This window comes from Blennius ocellaris, assembly GCF_963422515.1.
Source record: "Blennius ocellaris genome assembly, chromosome: 8".
In the NCBI taxonomy this organism is placed as follows: domain Eukaryota; kingdom Metazoa; phylum Chordata; class Actinopteri; order Blenniiformes; family Blenniidae; genus Blennius; species Blennius ocellaris.
Window position 1 is genome coordinate 2,941,365 of NC_137657.1, and position 15,339 is coordinate 2,956,703.

At 45.7% G+C, this 15,339-nt stretch overlaps 1 protein-coding gene across 2 annotated transcripts in view; it reads left to right on the forward strand.

Moving 5' to 3' along the window:
* Positions 1–15,339, forward strand: part of hace1 (HECT domain and ankyrin repeat containing E3 ubiquitin protein ligase 1) — a 110,617-nt gene that overhangs the window by 39,667 nt on the left and 55,611 nt on the right. For both annotated transcript variants that reach the window (XM_080501137.1, XM_080501138.1), the window contains exons 5-11: positions 2,754–2,829; positions 3,324–3,455; positions 4,301–4,383; positions 4,922–5,018; positions 5,100–5,201; positions 5,330–5,436; positions 6,172–6,322. In XM_080501137.1, coding sequence (XP_080357263.1) covers positions 2,754–2,829; positions 3,324–3,455; positions 4,301–4,383; positions 4,922–5,018; positions 5,100–5,201; positions 5,330–5,436; positions 6,172–6,322 — 748 coding nt within the window. The remainder of the gene's footprint in view (positions 1–2,753; positions 2,830–3,323; positions 3,456–4,300; positions 4,384–4,921; positions 5,019–5,099; positions 5,202–5,329; positions 5,437–6,171; positions 6,323–15,339) is intronic.

Sequence of the window (15,339 nt, forward strand, 5' to 3'; positions counted from 1 at the left end):
GGTCCTGGAGCTTTACCTTCAGGTCCTGGAGCTTTACCATCAGGTCCTGGAGCTTTACCATCAGGTCCTGGAGCTTTACCTTCAGGTCCTGGAGCTTTACCGTCAGGTCCTGGAGCTTTACCGTCAGGTCCTGGAGCTTTACCTTCAGGTCCTGGAGCTTTACCGTCAGGTCCTGGAGCTTTACCGTCAGGTCCTGGAGCTTTACCTTCAGGTCCTGGAGCTTTACCGTCAGGTCCTGGAGCTTTACCATCAGGTCCTGGAGCTTTACCATCAGGTCCTGGAGCTTTACCTTCAGGTCCTGGAGCTTTACCATCAGGTCCTGGAGCTTTACCATCAGGTCCTGGAGCTTTACCTTCAGGTCCTGGAGCTTTACCATCAGGTCCTGGAGCTTTACCTTCAGGTCCTGGAGCTTTACCATCAGGTCCTGGAGCTTTACCATCAGGTCCTGGAGCTTTACCATCAGGTCCTGGAGCTTTACCTTCAGGTCCTGGAGCTTTACCATCAGGTCCTGGAGCTTTACCATCAGGTCCTGGAGCTTTACCTTCAGGTCCTGGAGCTTTACCATCAGGTCCTGGAGCTTTACCTTCAAGTCCTTGAACTTTACCATCAGGCATGTGCTGGAGGGCTTCATGCAGTTCTATTGAAATGGAAGTTGCTATCCCTTGGATTTGTTCGTCTTTTAATTTTGGAGGTCAACTGCTCAGAAAGTCTCTAGTTCAGATTGTGAAGGGTCAATTTGTGAAGAGTCAAGTTTTCTGTAAAATTCTCTGAAAGTATTGTTTATTTCTTGAGGGTCACAAGTGATTTTACCATTTTTAGTTTTAACTGAGGGAATTGTAAAAAAAAAATTTGTTTTATTTCTTTTTGACTGATTGGCTAAAAGTTCTCCCAGCAAATCTCTGTAGTTGAAATTGTGTTCTATGTTCACAAATAAGCGCTTCTAATTTAATGTGCTACACTCTGACACAAGTTCAACACCCAATGGCTTTTTTGCAAAAAATAACAAAGCACAAGAGATGAACTCAGAAATTGGAAGTTAACAGCAGTTCCAATTAGAGCTCAGATTAATGCCATACAGAGTTCGAGTAGCAGACACCTCTACATCAACTGTTCAGAGGAGACTGCGGCAGTCAGGGCTTTATGGTCAAATAGATCTTGAAGGTGAGTGTGTGTGTGTGTGTGTGTCTGTTAGTGGCTCTACTGATGGCCTATACGGTCCAGTTTGCATTGAGTTGGACCCCAAAAACACCCCCAGACTATGTGAGGGCTATTTGACCAAGAAGGATGGTGATGGAGTGCTGCGCCAGATGGAGGTGGCCTCCGCCGTCACCTGTGAGATGGTTTGGGATGAGTTGGACCGCAGAGTGAAGGCAAAAGGGCCAACAAGTGCACAGCATCTCTGGGACTCCTTCAAGATTGTTGGATAATTATTTCAGGCAATGTCCTCATGAAGCTCATCCCGAGGACAACAGGACAACCGGGATCAAAGCAGTAAATCAAAGCAAAGGGAGGCCATTTTGGAGAATCTAAAATATCAAACATTTTCAGCTATTTCACACTTTATGGTTTTTTAAATAATTTGATGTGGTCATTTATAGTTTTGACATCCTCGGTGAGAATATGAATATTCAATTTGCTTTTAACAGAGAAAAGAGAAAAACCCAAGAAATCCACATGAGCAAACAGGTTTATTTGCGACTGTGGAAAGAAAAACTCCCTCTAACACGAAGAAACCTTTGCAGAAACCAGACTCAGAGGTTGCGGCAGTCTGCTGACCGGTTGGGGTTAGAGAATATAGGAGAGGACAGGGTGGACAGAGAGATAGATCGGGTGGGGAGATACAGACCTTGATTTGTGTAATTGGCGAGAAACAGCCCTAACTGTAAGCTTTAGTAAATAGAAAAATTTTGAGTCTCCTTAAAAGTAGACTGTTTCAGCCTCCCTAACTGAAACTGGGATCTGGTTCCACAAGATGGGAGCTTGAGAGCTGAAGGCTCAGCCTCCTGTTCTACTTTTGGAAAACCGAGGAGCCTCCAGTAAGCCAGCACTCTGAGAACAAAGTTTTCTTCTGGGGAGATATGGGACTAACAGTCCCTTTAGATATGATGGTGCCTGGTTGTTAAGAGCTTTATAAGTTAGAAGAAGGATTTTAAGTTCTATTCTCAATTTAACATGGAGCCAGTGAAGAGAGGTGAGTATTGGACTGACTCTTATGCTGGTCCTTGTCAGGACTCTCACTGCAGCAGTTTGAATTAATTGAAGACTTTTTAAGCAGTTATTTGGACACCGTGATAATAAGGAGCTACAATAGTCTACTCTCGGAAGTAACAACTGCGTGGATTAGTTTTTCAGCATCACTCTGACTCAGGATGTTTCTAATTGTGTAAATATTGAATAGGTGAAAAAAGGCAGTCCTGCAGATTTGTTTAATGTGTGAGTTAAAGGATATATCCTGGTCAAAAATAACTCCCAGGTTCCTCACAGTGGTACTGGAGGTCATTGCGATACCATCCAGTGTGACTGTATTTTTAGATAATTTGTCTCTCAGATGTTTTTGGCAAAATATAATAATTTCAGTTTTATCTGAGTTCAGAAACAGGAAAATATGGCTCATCCAAACCATTATATCTTCAAGACGAGCTTCTTGTTTGACTGAGAGTCAGTTGCCCTCAGGATGTTCACAGACGAGTCACAATGCAACAAGAGACTGTTTTCACTGTGATCCTGAACCTTCTTCTCCACCCTTCCCTCAGGCAGAAGAAGTGCATGGGCAAACTATTGGAGTTCAATGCTGACGTCAATATCTGCAACAATGAAGGACTAACTGCGGTGAGTTTGCCTCAATCTTCAGATTCTGACTGTATTCAGCGAAGCACGGGTTGATCCTATTTGTGTTTGTGCTTCATGAGAACTTAAACACTGAAATCCATCTGGGTTTACACAGTCACCTTTTTGTTAATCTCAATAGTTTCTGACTGTGAGATCAGATTCTGCCATTGAGCAATCCCATAATCCCATAATGCTTCCTGACATGATGACATGATCGCACATCCAGCTTAACCAAGACGTATTGAAAAAGATTTGTTAGCTGGGTGTGTTTCTTTTGAAAGAGAAACGTAAAGAAACTTTCTCCTTCTTCAGAGTCTCCTCAGGAAAGGACAATTCTCTGTTGGAGAGGAGCGTTTCTTCCGAGTCCTCCAGTTCAGCTTTGACAGCCACATTTTTCTCTCAACAGTCTCACATATTGATGTCCCGTGGCAAGTGACCTCCGTGTCGCTGGAGGTAATGTCACTGGTGATAACGAGAGTCCATGTGTTCTACAGATCCACTGGTTGGCGGTGAATGGTCGAACCGAGCTCCTGCATGATCTGGTGCAGCATGTGTCCAATGTGGACGTGGAGGATGCCATGGGACAGACGGCGCTGCACGTCGCCTGTCAAAATGGACACAAAACAGTCAGTCCAAACAAACAAGCCACTCTCGTACAAACGTAACAGCAGTTTGAGCAGAGGTAGAATATGAAAATGTAAAGAGCACATTTGGGCTCATCTCTTTGAAAACACAAGCAGTTTGTGATCAATATTTGCCTGAAGTGGGGATGAGATTCATCTTCTATCAGTGGCCGTAGTTGGGCCCAGCTAGCTAAACATTAGCTAAACAGACTTCAAGTTGGGACTTCAACTTCAAGCTTTTTCCTTAGTTTTAGCGCATAATACTAAGCGGAGCATGAAAAGTGTTCACGTTTAACATGTGAAAACAGCGGACAGGGGGAGAGTGTGTGATGTAGAGCACAATACATTCTGGGTGGTAAACAAGCAAAGCTAATCAAACAAATCAGAAGAAACAGACGCAGAAAGGAAAAGCTGAGCAGACGTGGAGTAGAGAAGAAGTAGTAGTGAGAAAGGCGCTCATTGATATCTGGTCTGAAGTCTACGTATCGTGATTGATTGTGGCTCCCCATTCGCCATGAGCTGATTTGCATAGCCGCCATGGGCTAAAGCAGCGGGACTTCCGTTTTTGCTCTGACAGCACCCCCAAACAAATGGCTGTTGTAATTGCAAGACATTTTCCAGACTGTTGTATCTGTTCTCGAAAGTGAATGTAAATGCCACCCCCCCCCCCCCCCCCCCCATGCTCATCGTGCTCATTTACTGTACTTTGATTGGTACTCACCTTACATGATTCATATGTATATTCCACAATGATGCTGCCAGCAGGAGGTTTGGCACCTGTAAGTTACATGTATTTATTAGGTCTATGTGAAACTTGTGTGTGATATGACTGTGTGCTTTCTGCGCAGACGGTGTTGTGTCTTCTGGACAGCGGAGCCGACATCAACCGACCCAACGTATCTGGTGCCACGCCTCTTTATTTTGCCTGCAGGTGACCACAGTGACGCTGTTCGCTTTAAAACACAACTTTTCACTTTATTGTCAAATCAACAGGAGCCTTTTGCTTCATGCATGCTTCAGTTGTTTTGACCTGAAGTTGCACGAATTGTAAGAGGAGCGCTGAGAGAGAAACCGTTTTTAGGGAGAGATGCAATCCTGATGACATAATAAAATAAAGCCTTGTCACTGATGGCTTTGAAGGATGTTTTTGTTCTGGACTTAAATTTGGCAGAGCTCTTTAAGTACAGAAATGTGTTGAACCTAAACTTTTAGTTTGGTGTAAAATTGACTGGTAGTAACTAGAAAAAGTTCTCTTGACTTGTCTTGATTATCCAAATTTCCATTTCGAGAATAAATATCTGATGTGTTTTCCACCTGAATAGTTACAGTTCTTGGAATTCTTGCATGAAAATCTTTGAGAAAAACTTCTGCGTGTATGTACGTATATGTACATATTTTCGGAATGTATGATGTGGGGTAAAAGTATCTGGATGGGTTAGAATGGTTGAAAGTTCTGTGCTCTTCTTTAGCCATGGCCAAAGAGACACGGCCCAGATCCTGCTGTCCCGGGGGGCCAAATACCTGGCAGACAAGAACGGGATATCTCCTCTGGATCTGTGTGTGCAGGTGAGGTCTTTACCACCAGCTGAGCAGCACTTTCTCTGCGATTGTTTTATACTTAGTGTATTGTTTGGTTTGTTTTGTCAGGGGGGATATGGTGAGACCTGTGAGATTCTTATCCAGCACCACAGCAGATTGTTTCAGGCCCTCATCCAGATGACCCAGAACCAAGACATCAAGGAAAGCATGGTGAGTCCAGCTTCCCTCCAGACACACTGAAACGTAAGGTGGATACAGATTTGGGTGTGCGTGTGCGTGTGCGTGTGTGTGTGTGTGCGTGTGTGTGTGTGTGTGTGTGTGTGTGTGTGTGTGTGTAGCTCAGGCAGGTCCTAGAGCACGTCTCTCAGCAGAGTGACAATCATTACCAGAGGATACTGACCAGCTTGGCTGAAGTGGCCACGACCAATGGACACAAGCTTCTCAGGTACATCAGCACACCCTCTATTGCACGTCTGTCTCTTAAATTTCATCTAAAACTATTAAATGTACATGTTCTCATCAGTTTATATATCTTTCTCATTTGAAACCTGAGTAAATAAAAAATTTAGCATTTGTGATAAAAATATAAAAAACGTCAATCAGATTGAATGAGCAGCTCTAAATTTTCATGTAACATGCAGACGGTGAAGGTGCAAGGAGCTGTGTGAAGGAAAATAACACATTTATTCAGTACCAGCAGATAATACAGGCGCAATCCTGGTCCTGGAGGACCTCAGCCCTGCATGTTTTCAATGTTTCCCGGCTCAAACACACCAGCGTTCTCATGATGAGGCTGTGCAGAAAGCTGAATAATGAGCGACTAATTGCTGTCAGCTGTGTTGATGTGAGGACACATTGAAAACATGCAGGACTGCGGCTCTCCAGGACCAGGATTATCCATCCCTGAGATAATCTATGCATTTCTGATCAACATTAGAACATTCATTTGTGTATAACCATATCAGTGGTATTTGCTAATGAACTAATGCTAACAGCGCTCCATCAAGACCAGTGTACTTTTTTGCGCCTCATCCATTAACATCATCATCTACTGAAGCACTTTTATGTCGTTATTGCTGTATTTAACAAGAATCTCGCCGGATATCAAGCAGGTTTATTGGGTTTTGTGAACGCTGGCTGGGGGCTGATGTGTGTTTTCCTTGTGTCTTGTTTTCCTCAGCCTGTCCAGCAACTACGAAGCTCAGATGAAAAGTCTGCTAAGAATTGTGAGAATTTTCTGCCATGTGTATCGGCTGGGCCCTTCATCTCCCAACAACGGCAATGACATGGGCTACAATGGCAACAAGACGCCTCGCAGCCAGGTCTTCAAGGTCAGTGCCAGGAGGTGTTAACGCTCAAACTCAAGACACACTGCTCCTGCACTATCTGAATAGTGTGTTACATCCGTGGGCCCATGAATTATTTTTTTTATTTATTTATAGCACTGTATTAATCCCTGGAGGGGAAATTCCTTTCCAAATTGACCCCTCAGTAGCAGCCACACAGAGCGGCGCTGGGGGGGCCGAAGGTCTTGCTCAGGGACCCCCAGTGTATGTTTTTAGGAATACGGGCGGAAACCTGAGCACCTGGAGGAAACTCACAGGGAGAACATGCAAACTCCACACAGAAAGGCCCCGGCCACATTTCAAACCACGACCTTCTTGTTGTGAGGCAAGAGCAGTAACCACTCTGCCACTGTGCGGCCAAAACGCCCACCAGGCATACAACATACTCAAATGTGGGGGTTCTTGAGCTGTTCAGAGTGTGGAGCAGCACTGTACTGTTACAGTAACAGTAACACACCATCACACAAGTTATTCAAACATATACAGCCAAACATAAATATGCATCATATTGAAGAGTATTAGGATCAGGGTGGGCTAACCCTAACTCATCAAATCATATTCATGTTGTCACTTTCAGAAACATCTCAAATCCTTGTCAGAGCTTTCATATTGTGTATTTATTGTATGAAGTGACACCGTTACCCTTAGTGTCATCACCCCACACCAAAAGGCTGTTTTATGCTGGATGCATCTGCGTGCTCTGCACGGCTTCGTGCGGCTGAATCATGTAGTTTTATCCGCCACGCCCCTCAGTGCAGTCACGTTCACGCGGATGTCACCGCTCCGTGCGCCTCCAAATTATTCTGACTCCACGGACGGAGATTTGCAGAAAAAAGGTGGTGCTGAAGAGGAGGAAGACTGAAGACTTGGTTATAAAGACACAAAAAGGATAAAGCTGCACATCCACAGTGAAAACACAACATTTGATTCATAGATGCCGATTTGCTTCAGTGTCAGACTTCACCAGAGGGAAAATTCTATTTGAACCAATAGTTGCATGCTCCACTCTGCGCTCCACCCGCAGGATCACAGAGGTTGTCATTGGGGAATCCAAGATGGCTGACAATATGGCCGCTTCCTTATGATCACTGCCATTTTGTTCCGCCATTTTGTTCCGGGGCACAATCACAACGCCACCGTCTGTGGAAGGCAAGAATACATGATCCGCAATGCGACCGTGCTCCTCCAGAATTGAAACCCTGCCAGTGCGGTATCAAAATGGCGGCTTACAGGCGCTGACATACTTGTTTGTCGACACCGCCATAATTGCTCATGATCAGAGCCATACTACTCTCAAAATTGAAACCATGCCAGTGCAATATCAAATAATGGCGGCTTTCGGGCGCCGACATACCAGTTTGCGTCGCCGACATACATGTATGTGATCGAGCCATGTTTAAAAGGTAGAGTGACGTCAGTTGCTTAAGTTACGTCATAGTTTCATGGATCATGTTCAGTTCTAAATCAAATCAAATCAATCTTTATTTATATCGCACTTTTTATACATTGAAGTAACACAAAGTGCTTCCACAAGAATTAAAAACAGTGCAAAGATAAAATAGATAAATAAAAAGCAGGTGAACACACACGCACACATGTAGACACACACACATAAGTGAAGACATGCCTAGTGATATGGAGACATGGCAGGACACTGAGGACTAAGGTGAGGAAAGGGACATATTTGGGCCGTCCACACTGGGGGCGGCACAACTTCCGACCACAGGGGGCGCCGCCACACAGATCCCCCCCCAGCCGGGCAGACCAGCCAATCCCACCACATACGCGGGGGACCTGCCAGGTGCCCGGGCAGGGAAACCCATGGGACGGCTCCACCAGCGGCAAAACCGGCCACCACCAGTGTAGCGCCCCCTAGAGGAACCACTGGAGATAAAAAAGAAAATTAGATAATTATCTGAAATAAATAAATAAAAGTAGATACATGCATTGATAAAATACATAAATATATACACACACACACATGTATAAAATCAGTTAAAAGCCTGATTAAAAAGGTGAGTTTTTAACCCTTTTTTAAAAACCTCAACAGACTCTGCAGCCCTGAGGTTCCCCGGCAGGCTGTTCCACAAACGGGGGCCATAGGAGCTGAACCAGCCTCCCCGGGGGTCTTGGTCCTCGTTTGAGGGACAATTAAAAGGCCGGTGCCGGAGGACCTCAGGGCCCGCGAGGGTTGATATGATAAAAGTAGTTTGGATAAATAAGAGGGTGCAAAACCATTAAGACACTTAAAAACTAGTAAAAGAACCTTCAAATCGATGCTGAAGCGAACGGGGAGCCAATGAGTGATTTTAAAACAGGCGTGATGTGGCCCGCCCTCTGGTCCTCGTCAGCACTCGTGCCGCAAAGTTTTGTAAAAGTTGTAGTGGTGATAAAGTTTTCTTGGGGAAACCAGAGAGCAGGGCGTTACAATAGTCAATCCGACAGATGACAAAAGCATGCATTAGCACCTTCGCGTTTGCCTGAGAGAGAAATGGGCGGAGTCTGGCTATATTCTTCAGATGATAAAAACCAGTCTTTGTGACATTTTTGATGTGTGATATAAAATTAAGCTCAGAGTCAAAAGTTACGCCCAGGTTCTTTACAGGTTCTTTGTTATCGTGCTTGGTGACTTTAACAAGGGGAACCTGAGCCAGGAATTACCCAAGTACAGACAGTTTATCAAATGCCCTACCAGAGAGGAGAACACGCTGGATCACTGCTACACTACAATAAGCAACGCGTACCACGCAGTCCCCCGCGCTGCGCTTGGACTTTCAGATCACGTGATGGTTCACTTAATCCCCTCATACATACGGAGACTGAAACTCGCTAAACCTGTAGTGAGCACAACAAAGAAGTCCACCACTGAGGCTGTGGAGGAGCTGCGCTCATGTCTGGAGACAACTGACTGGGATGCATTTGGGGCTGCTTCTGACAACCTGGACGAGTACACGGAAACTGTGACCTCATACATCCAGTTCAATGAGGAGCGCATCATACCAACGCGCACCAGGGTTTGCTACAACAACGACAAGCCCTGGTTCACACCCAGACTCCGACAGCTACGAAAGGAGAAGGAGGCAGCGCACAGGAGTGGAGACAGGAACTTGTACAGAGAGGCCAAATACCGCTTTGGCAGGGAAGTGGGAAAAGCCAAATCTGCATATTCAGCCCGACTCCAAAAACAATTCTCCTGCAACGACTCTGGGGCAGTGTGGCGGGGGCTTCGGTCTATTACCAACTACAAGCCCAAGGCCCCCAGGGCTCTGAACGACCTGTCCCTCGCGCAGGGCCTGAATACACATTACTGCCGCCACGAGCAACCATCAGCTCTTCACACCTCTGCAGACACTCCCCTCATCTCCACCACCACCATCAACAACCCCAGCACTTCATCAAAGGCCGCCATGGACCCTCCCTCCCCCTCTGCCCTCTCCATCCGCGAGGAGGACGTGCACCGGCAATTCCTAAGACTGAACCCGCGGAAGGCCCCCGGGCCGGATGGGGTCTCCCCCTCCACCCTGAGACTCTGCGCGGAACAGCTGGCTCCCGTCTTCACAGACATTTTCAACGCCTCTCTGGAGTCATGCCACGTGCCGTCCTGCTTCAAATCGTCCACCATCGTCCCTGTTCCCAAGAAATCACGGATCACAGGACTTAATGACTACAGGCCGGTGGCGCTGACGTCTGTGGTCATGAAGTCCTTTGAGCGCTTGGTCCTGCCACACCTCAAGGACATCACCGCCCCCCTCCTGGACCCGCTGCAGTTCGCCTACAGAGCCAACAGATCTGTGGACGACGCAGTGAACCTGGCCCTCCACTTCATCCTGGAGCATCTGGACTCCCCAGGAACCTACGCCAGGATCCTGTTTGTGGACTTCAGCTCCGCCTTCAATACCATCCTCCCTGGACTGCTACGAGACAAGCTCCACCAGCTCAGCGTGCCCGACTCCCTCTGCAGGTGGATCACCGACTTCCTGACGGACCGGAGATAGCACGTGCGGCTGGGGAAGATCGTCTCGGACACTCGGACTACAAACACTGGGACTCCTCAGGGCTGTGTACTTTCCCCCTGGCTCTTCTCCCTGTATACAAACTGCTGCACCTCCAGTCACCAGTCCGTTAAACTGATCAAGTTTGCGGACGACACCACCCTCATCGGGCTCATCTCTGACGGTGATGAGTCCACCTACAGGAGAGAGGTGGACCGGCTGGCGTCCTGGTGCAGCCCCAACAACCTGGAGCTGAACGCCCAGAAGACAGTGGAGATGATCGTGGACTTCAGGAAAGACACAGCCCCTCCGTCCCCCCTCACCCTGACAGACTCCCCCACCCCCATCTCCATTGTGGACTCCTTCCGTTTCCTGGGTACCACCATCACCCAGGACCTCAAATGGGAGCCAACCATCAGCTCCCTCATCAAGAAGGCCCAGCAGAGGATGTTCTTCCTGCGGCAGCTGAGGAAACTTAAGCTGCCGACCAAGATGCTGGTGCAGTTCTACACGGCCATCATCGAGTCCATCCTCACCTCCTCCATCACAGGGTGGTACCCCGGGGCCACAGACCGGGACAAGTACCGACTGCAGCGCATTGTGCGTGCTGCTGAGAAGGTGATTGGCTGTCAGCTCCCATCTCTCCAAGTCCTGTTCATCTCCAGGACCCGGAGGCGTGTGGGTCGGATCACTGCTGACCCTTCTCACCCTGGACACGGACTATTCACCCCTCTCCCCTCAGGCAGGAGGCTGCGGTCTATCAAGACCCAGAGATCCCGCCACTTGAACAGTTTTTTCCCCACCGCCGTCAGACTCATGAACAATACAGAGACTTAATGACTCAGCACAGACTGTAACCTGCTCTATTGCACTAAGATCCACTGCACCACTTATCACTGTATCACTTTTTATCACTCCATCACCTTATGCACCGTAAGTAAATCCATCCTGTTGTTCCTGTTGTTCTATGTCCATTGTTGCCGTGTACCATATTTTACCTCTTATTTTTAGCTTATTTATTTTTATATTCCTAAAGCCTTATAGCTTAAAGTTTTTAGCTTTTTTTTATCTAAAACCAAGTGTATGTTTTTATGTTTAATGTTGCACATCTCACCAAGAAAAATTCCTAGTTTGTGAACCTGTTTACAAGCAATGGCAATAAAAAGGATTCTGATTCTGATTCTGATTCTGATTCTGAGATGAAGATGAGTTCAAATCTAGCAGTTTTGGTAAAAGTTTCTCCCTCTGGCATTCAGGACCTACAACTAAAACCTGTTTTATTCTGGTTGAGCTGGAGGAAATTTGCTGCCATCCATGACTTGATATCTAAAATACAGTTTAGAAGGGCATCAATTGGCCTTGTGTCATCAGGAGACCTGGCCACATACAGCTGTGTGTCATCAGCATAGCTGTGGAAGCTGACACCGTGTCTCCTGATGACGCCCCCTAGTGGCAGCATGTATAAATGAAAAAGGATTAGAACTAAAATCAACCCCTGGGGAACCCCATAGTGGATTTCATAGGTACCTGAGGAACGTGTATCCAAACTTACAAAGAAGCGTCGATCTGTGAGATAAAAACTGAACCATTTAAAAACATTTCCAGAGACGCCGACCAGATTTCTAAGTCTGTCAAGTAAAATATAATGATCAATAGTGTCAAAAGCAGTGCTAAGATCCAATCAAATCAAGACTGTGAGCTGTTGGGAGTCTTGATTGTACCTGATGTCATTTAAAATCTTTAAAAGTGTGTCTCTGTGCTGTGGTTCTTCCTAAAACCAGACTGATGCTTCTCTAAAATGTTATTTGTAAGTAAAAATGTATTTAATTGATTAAAAACTATTTTTTCAAAAATTTTGCTAAAATATGTTAAGTTGGATACAGGGAGATAGTTATTAAGAACCTTGGGGTCTAAACTGCTTTTCTTCAGAAGGGGCCTCACCACCACCGTTTTAAAGGCAGCGGGAAAAACACCCGTCTGAAGAGAGCAGTTGACCATGTTTAAAAGCTGTTCCTCAAATAACCTATAAAATGACTTGAAAAGTGAGGTAGGAATTGGATCTAAAAGGCAAGTTGTTGGTTTAACGTGGGAGAAAACTCCACCAAGTGTTCCTGCATCAACCAGAGCTAAACAGTCCAGTGATTCCTCTGGTGAAGAACCAGTCCAGGTGAGTTCAAAGGAACAGTTTGTAAAGGTAAAAGACTGGATCTGATGTCATTTATTTAGCTTCTGAGGTGGTGGGCATAATCCTCACAAAATGAGGGAGAGGGTAGCGAGTTTTTATTAAAATTGGTGTTTGTTAAAAAGTCGAAGGTGGAGAAGAAGAGTTTGGGGTTGTTTTTGTTGTCACTGATGAGTTTTGAGAAATATGAAAGTCTTGAGTGTCTGACTATTCTATTGTAGGCTTTGAGGTGGACCCGGAAAATTTGGTAGTGAACCGTAAGTTTTGATTTTCTCCACCTCCGCTCGGCGACCCTGCAGTTTCTTTTGTATTGGTGAGTTTCCCTGTTTTTCCATGGTGCTGGTGGTTTGGATTTATTAAGGATTCTTGTAGTAATTGGAGCTACCAGGTCTAGAGTTCACTTTAATTTACTGTTAAAATCATCAACAATAAAATCACATGGAGCGGGTAAAACCTCAGCAGGGATATTCTGTAAAATTTTAATAAAATGATCAGCCACCTCAGAAGTTATGTAGCGTTTCCTCACCGTTCTGACCGGGGCCCCCTGCTGGTTAAAACTGGTGACATTAAAAAACACAAAAAAATGGTCGGACACAGCCAAGTCAACAACAGAGGACACACCAATGGTCAGGCCATAAGAAATGAGCAGGTCCAGGGTGTGACTCTGTTGTGAGTCGGCTGTGTGACGTGTTGCTTAAAATCCAGACATTGCAAGAGATTTAAAAATTCTCTGGACAATGAGTCCGAGTGGCTATCTATGTGTCTGTTAAAATCACCAGTGATTAAAATTCACTCAAATTTAGTGTGAATAATAGTCAAAAATTCAGAAAATTCAGCGATAAAACTGCTAGAATGATGGGGAGGCCTGTATATAATTAAAGAGAGGATGGGGGGACTGCAAAAAATAAAAGCGTGATATTCAAAAGAGGTGAAGCTGTTAAAAGTCACTTTGGATGTGCAAAATGCATCTTTGGTGATGGACGCAGTTCCTCCTCCTCTCTTTCCATCCCTGATAGAGAATAAAAAGTTAAAATTAGGTGGGGAGGCCTCGGTAAGAGCAACTGGTGCATCAGTGCCAAGCCATGTCTCAGTGAGTAGGAGGAGTCTAAGTTATTATCTAAAATCAAGTCATTTATGATAAAAGTTTTGTTTAAAAGAGAGCGGATATTTAAAACAGTCATTTTAATGTTGGTGCTGGGTGTGTGTTCAGTGTGACGATTAAAAGGAATGAGACTTTGTGGTCTGGTAAAAGTCCTGGATTTGAAGGGTCTCCTGGCGGTGACTGTGGGAATGGGCTGGATGGTGTCCTGAGTTTCTGTGAGGACAGGGGAGTAGGCGTGGCCTGCAGGGAGTCAATCACCTGTGGATGATTGGACTGCGCTGTGAATATTACCTGTTAAAATGGAGTTGCCCACTTTACTCGGATGGAGTCCATCATGATGATAAAACACAGAGTGGTTCCAGAACAGATTAAAATTGTCTATAAAATTCAGCTTGAGCGCTGAGCATGAGTCCCGGAGCCAGGAGTTCAGAGCAAAAAGCCTGGGGTAACATTCGTCGCTGAGGAAGTAAGTGGGGATGGGCCAGATTGTTGCTGAGCCACGTAGCAAAAGGTTGTTCTGTATACACTTGCTGTGTGCACAATAGATGAAGTTGTCTAACTCTCTCAGAACACATTACAGCAAGACACTGCAGCTGGAACCACATCTGTAGAGTTCAGCTACTGAACTGATCTGCCTGCTTCATTCATGCAGTGACAATGTGTGGTGCATTAAGCAAAACTCACTACAAGTATGGAGAGTAACTGTAGTTTCTTCAGCAGGAATGGAGTAAATGTCCATGACAAACCTTCAAGAACTACCTCTGACAATGTTAAAAGAATCAAACCATCCATGAATCATGTCATTGTTCTTTATTTTATACACAAGCACAGGTGACTTTGATAGAGAAAACTCATATGAGCAAGTGTGGAAAGGAAAAACTCCCTCTAACACAGGGGTGTCAAACTCAGATCCTCGAGGGCCGAAGCTCTGCACGTTTTCCACGTCTCCCTCCCTTGAATGTCCTGATGGTTCATCACCACATTCAGCACAAAGCCAGATAACCAGCTGCTTTTTGCAATCAGCAGTGTGGAAGCGGGGAGACATGCAAATCGTGCAGGGCTGCGGCCCTCGAGGACCGGAGTTCCACACATGTGCTCTAACAGGAAGAAACCTTTGCAGAAACCAGAGTCAAAGGTGGCAGCTTTTCTGCTGGCCGGTTTGGGGTGAGGGGATAGAGGAGAGGACAGACAGATACTGTAGATAGATAAGAGCAAGGTCCACTCTGTGAAGACTGATCAGGACAGGAGGCTTCAAATCACCTTCAGCTCCATTGTTAGACATCCGGCAGGGAGGTTGAGAGCACAGACCACAGGAAGGAGAGGCAAATGTTAGTGACATGTAATAGTGGTGAATAAGAAAGCAAAGAAGCTCAGTTTAGGTCCTCCAGCAGTCTTCACCTATGGCAGCTTAACTAGGAAGTAGTCTTGGGTGTCCTGAAGCAACTCTCACTGTAAAATTTATGAAATAGAAAGGTCTTCATCCCAAACTGAAAAGTAGAGACTGTTTCAGCCTCCCTAACTGGAACTGGGAACTGGTTCCACAAGATGGGAGCCTGAGAGCTGAAGGCTCTGCCTCCCATTCTACTATTAGAAAACCGAGGAACCTCCAGTAAGCTAGCACTCTGAGAAACCAGGGTTCTTCTGGGGAGATATGGGAGTAACAGTTCTTTAAGATATGATGGAGCCTGGTTGTTAAAAAACTTTATAAGTTAGAAGAAGGATTTTA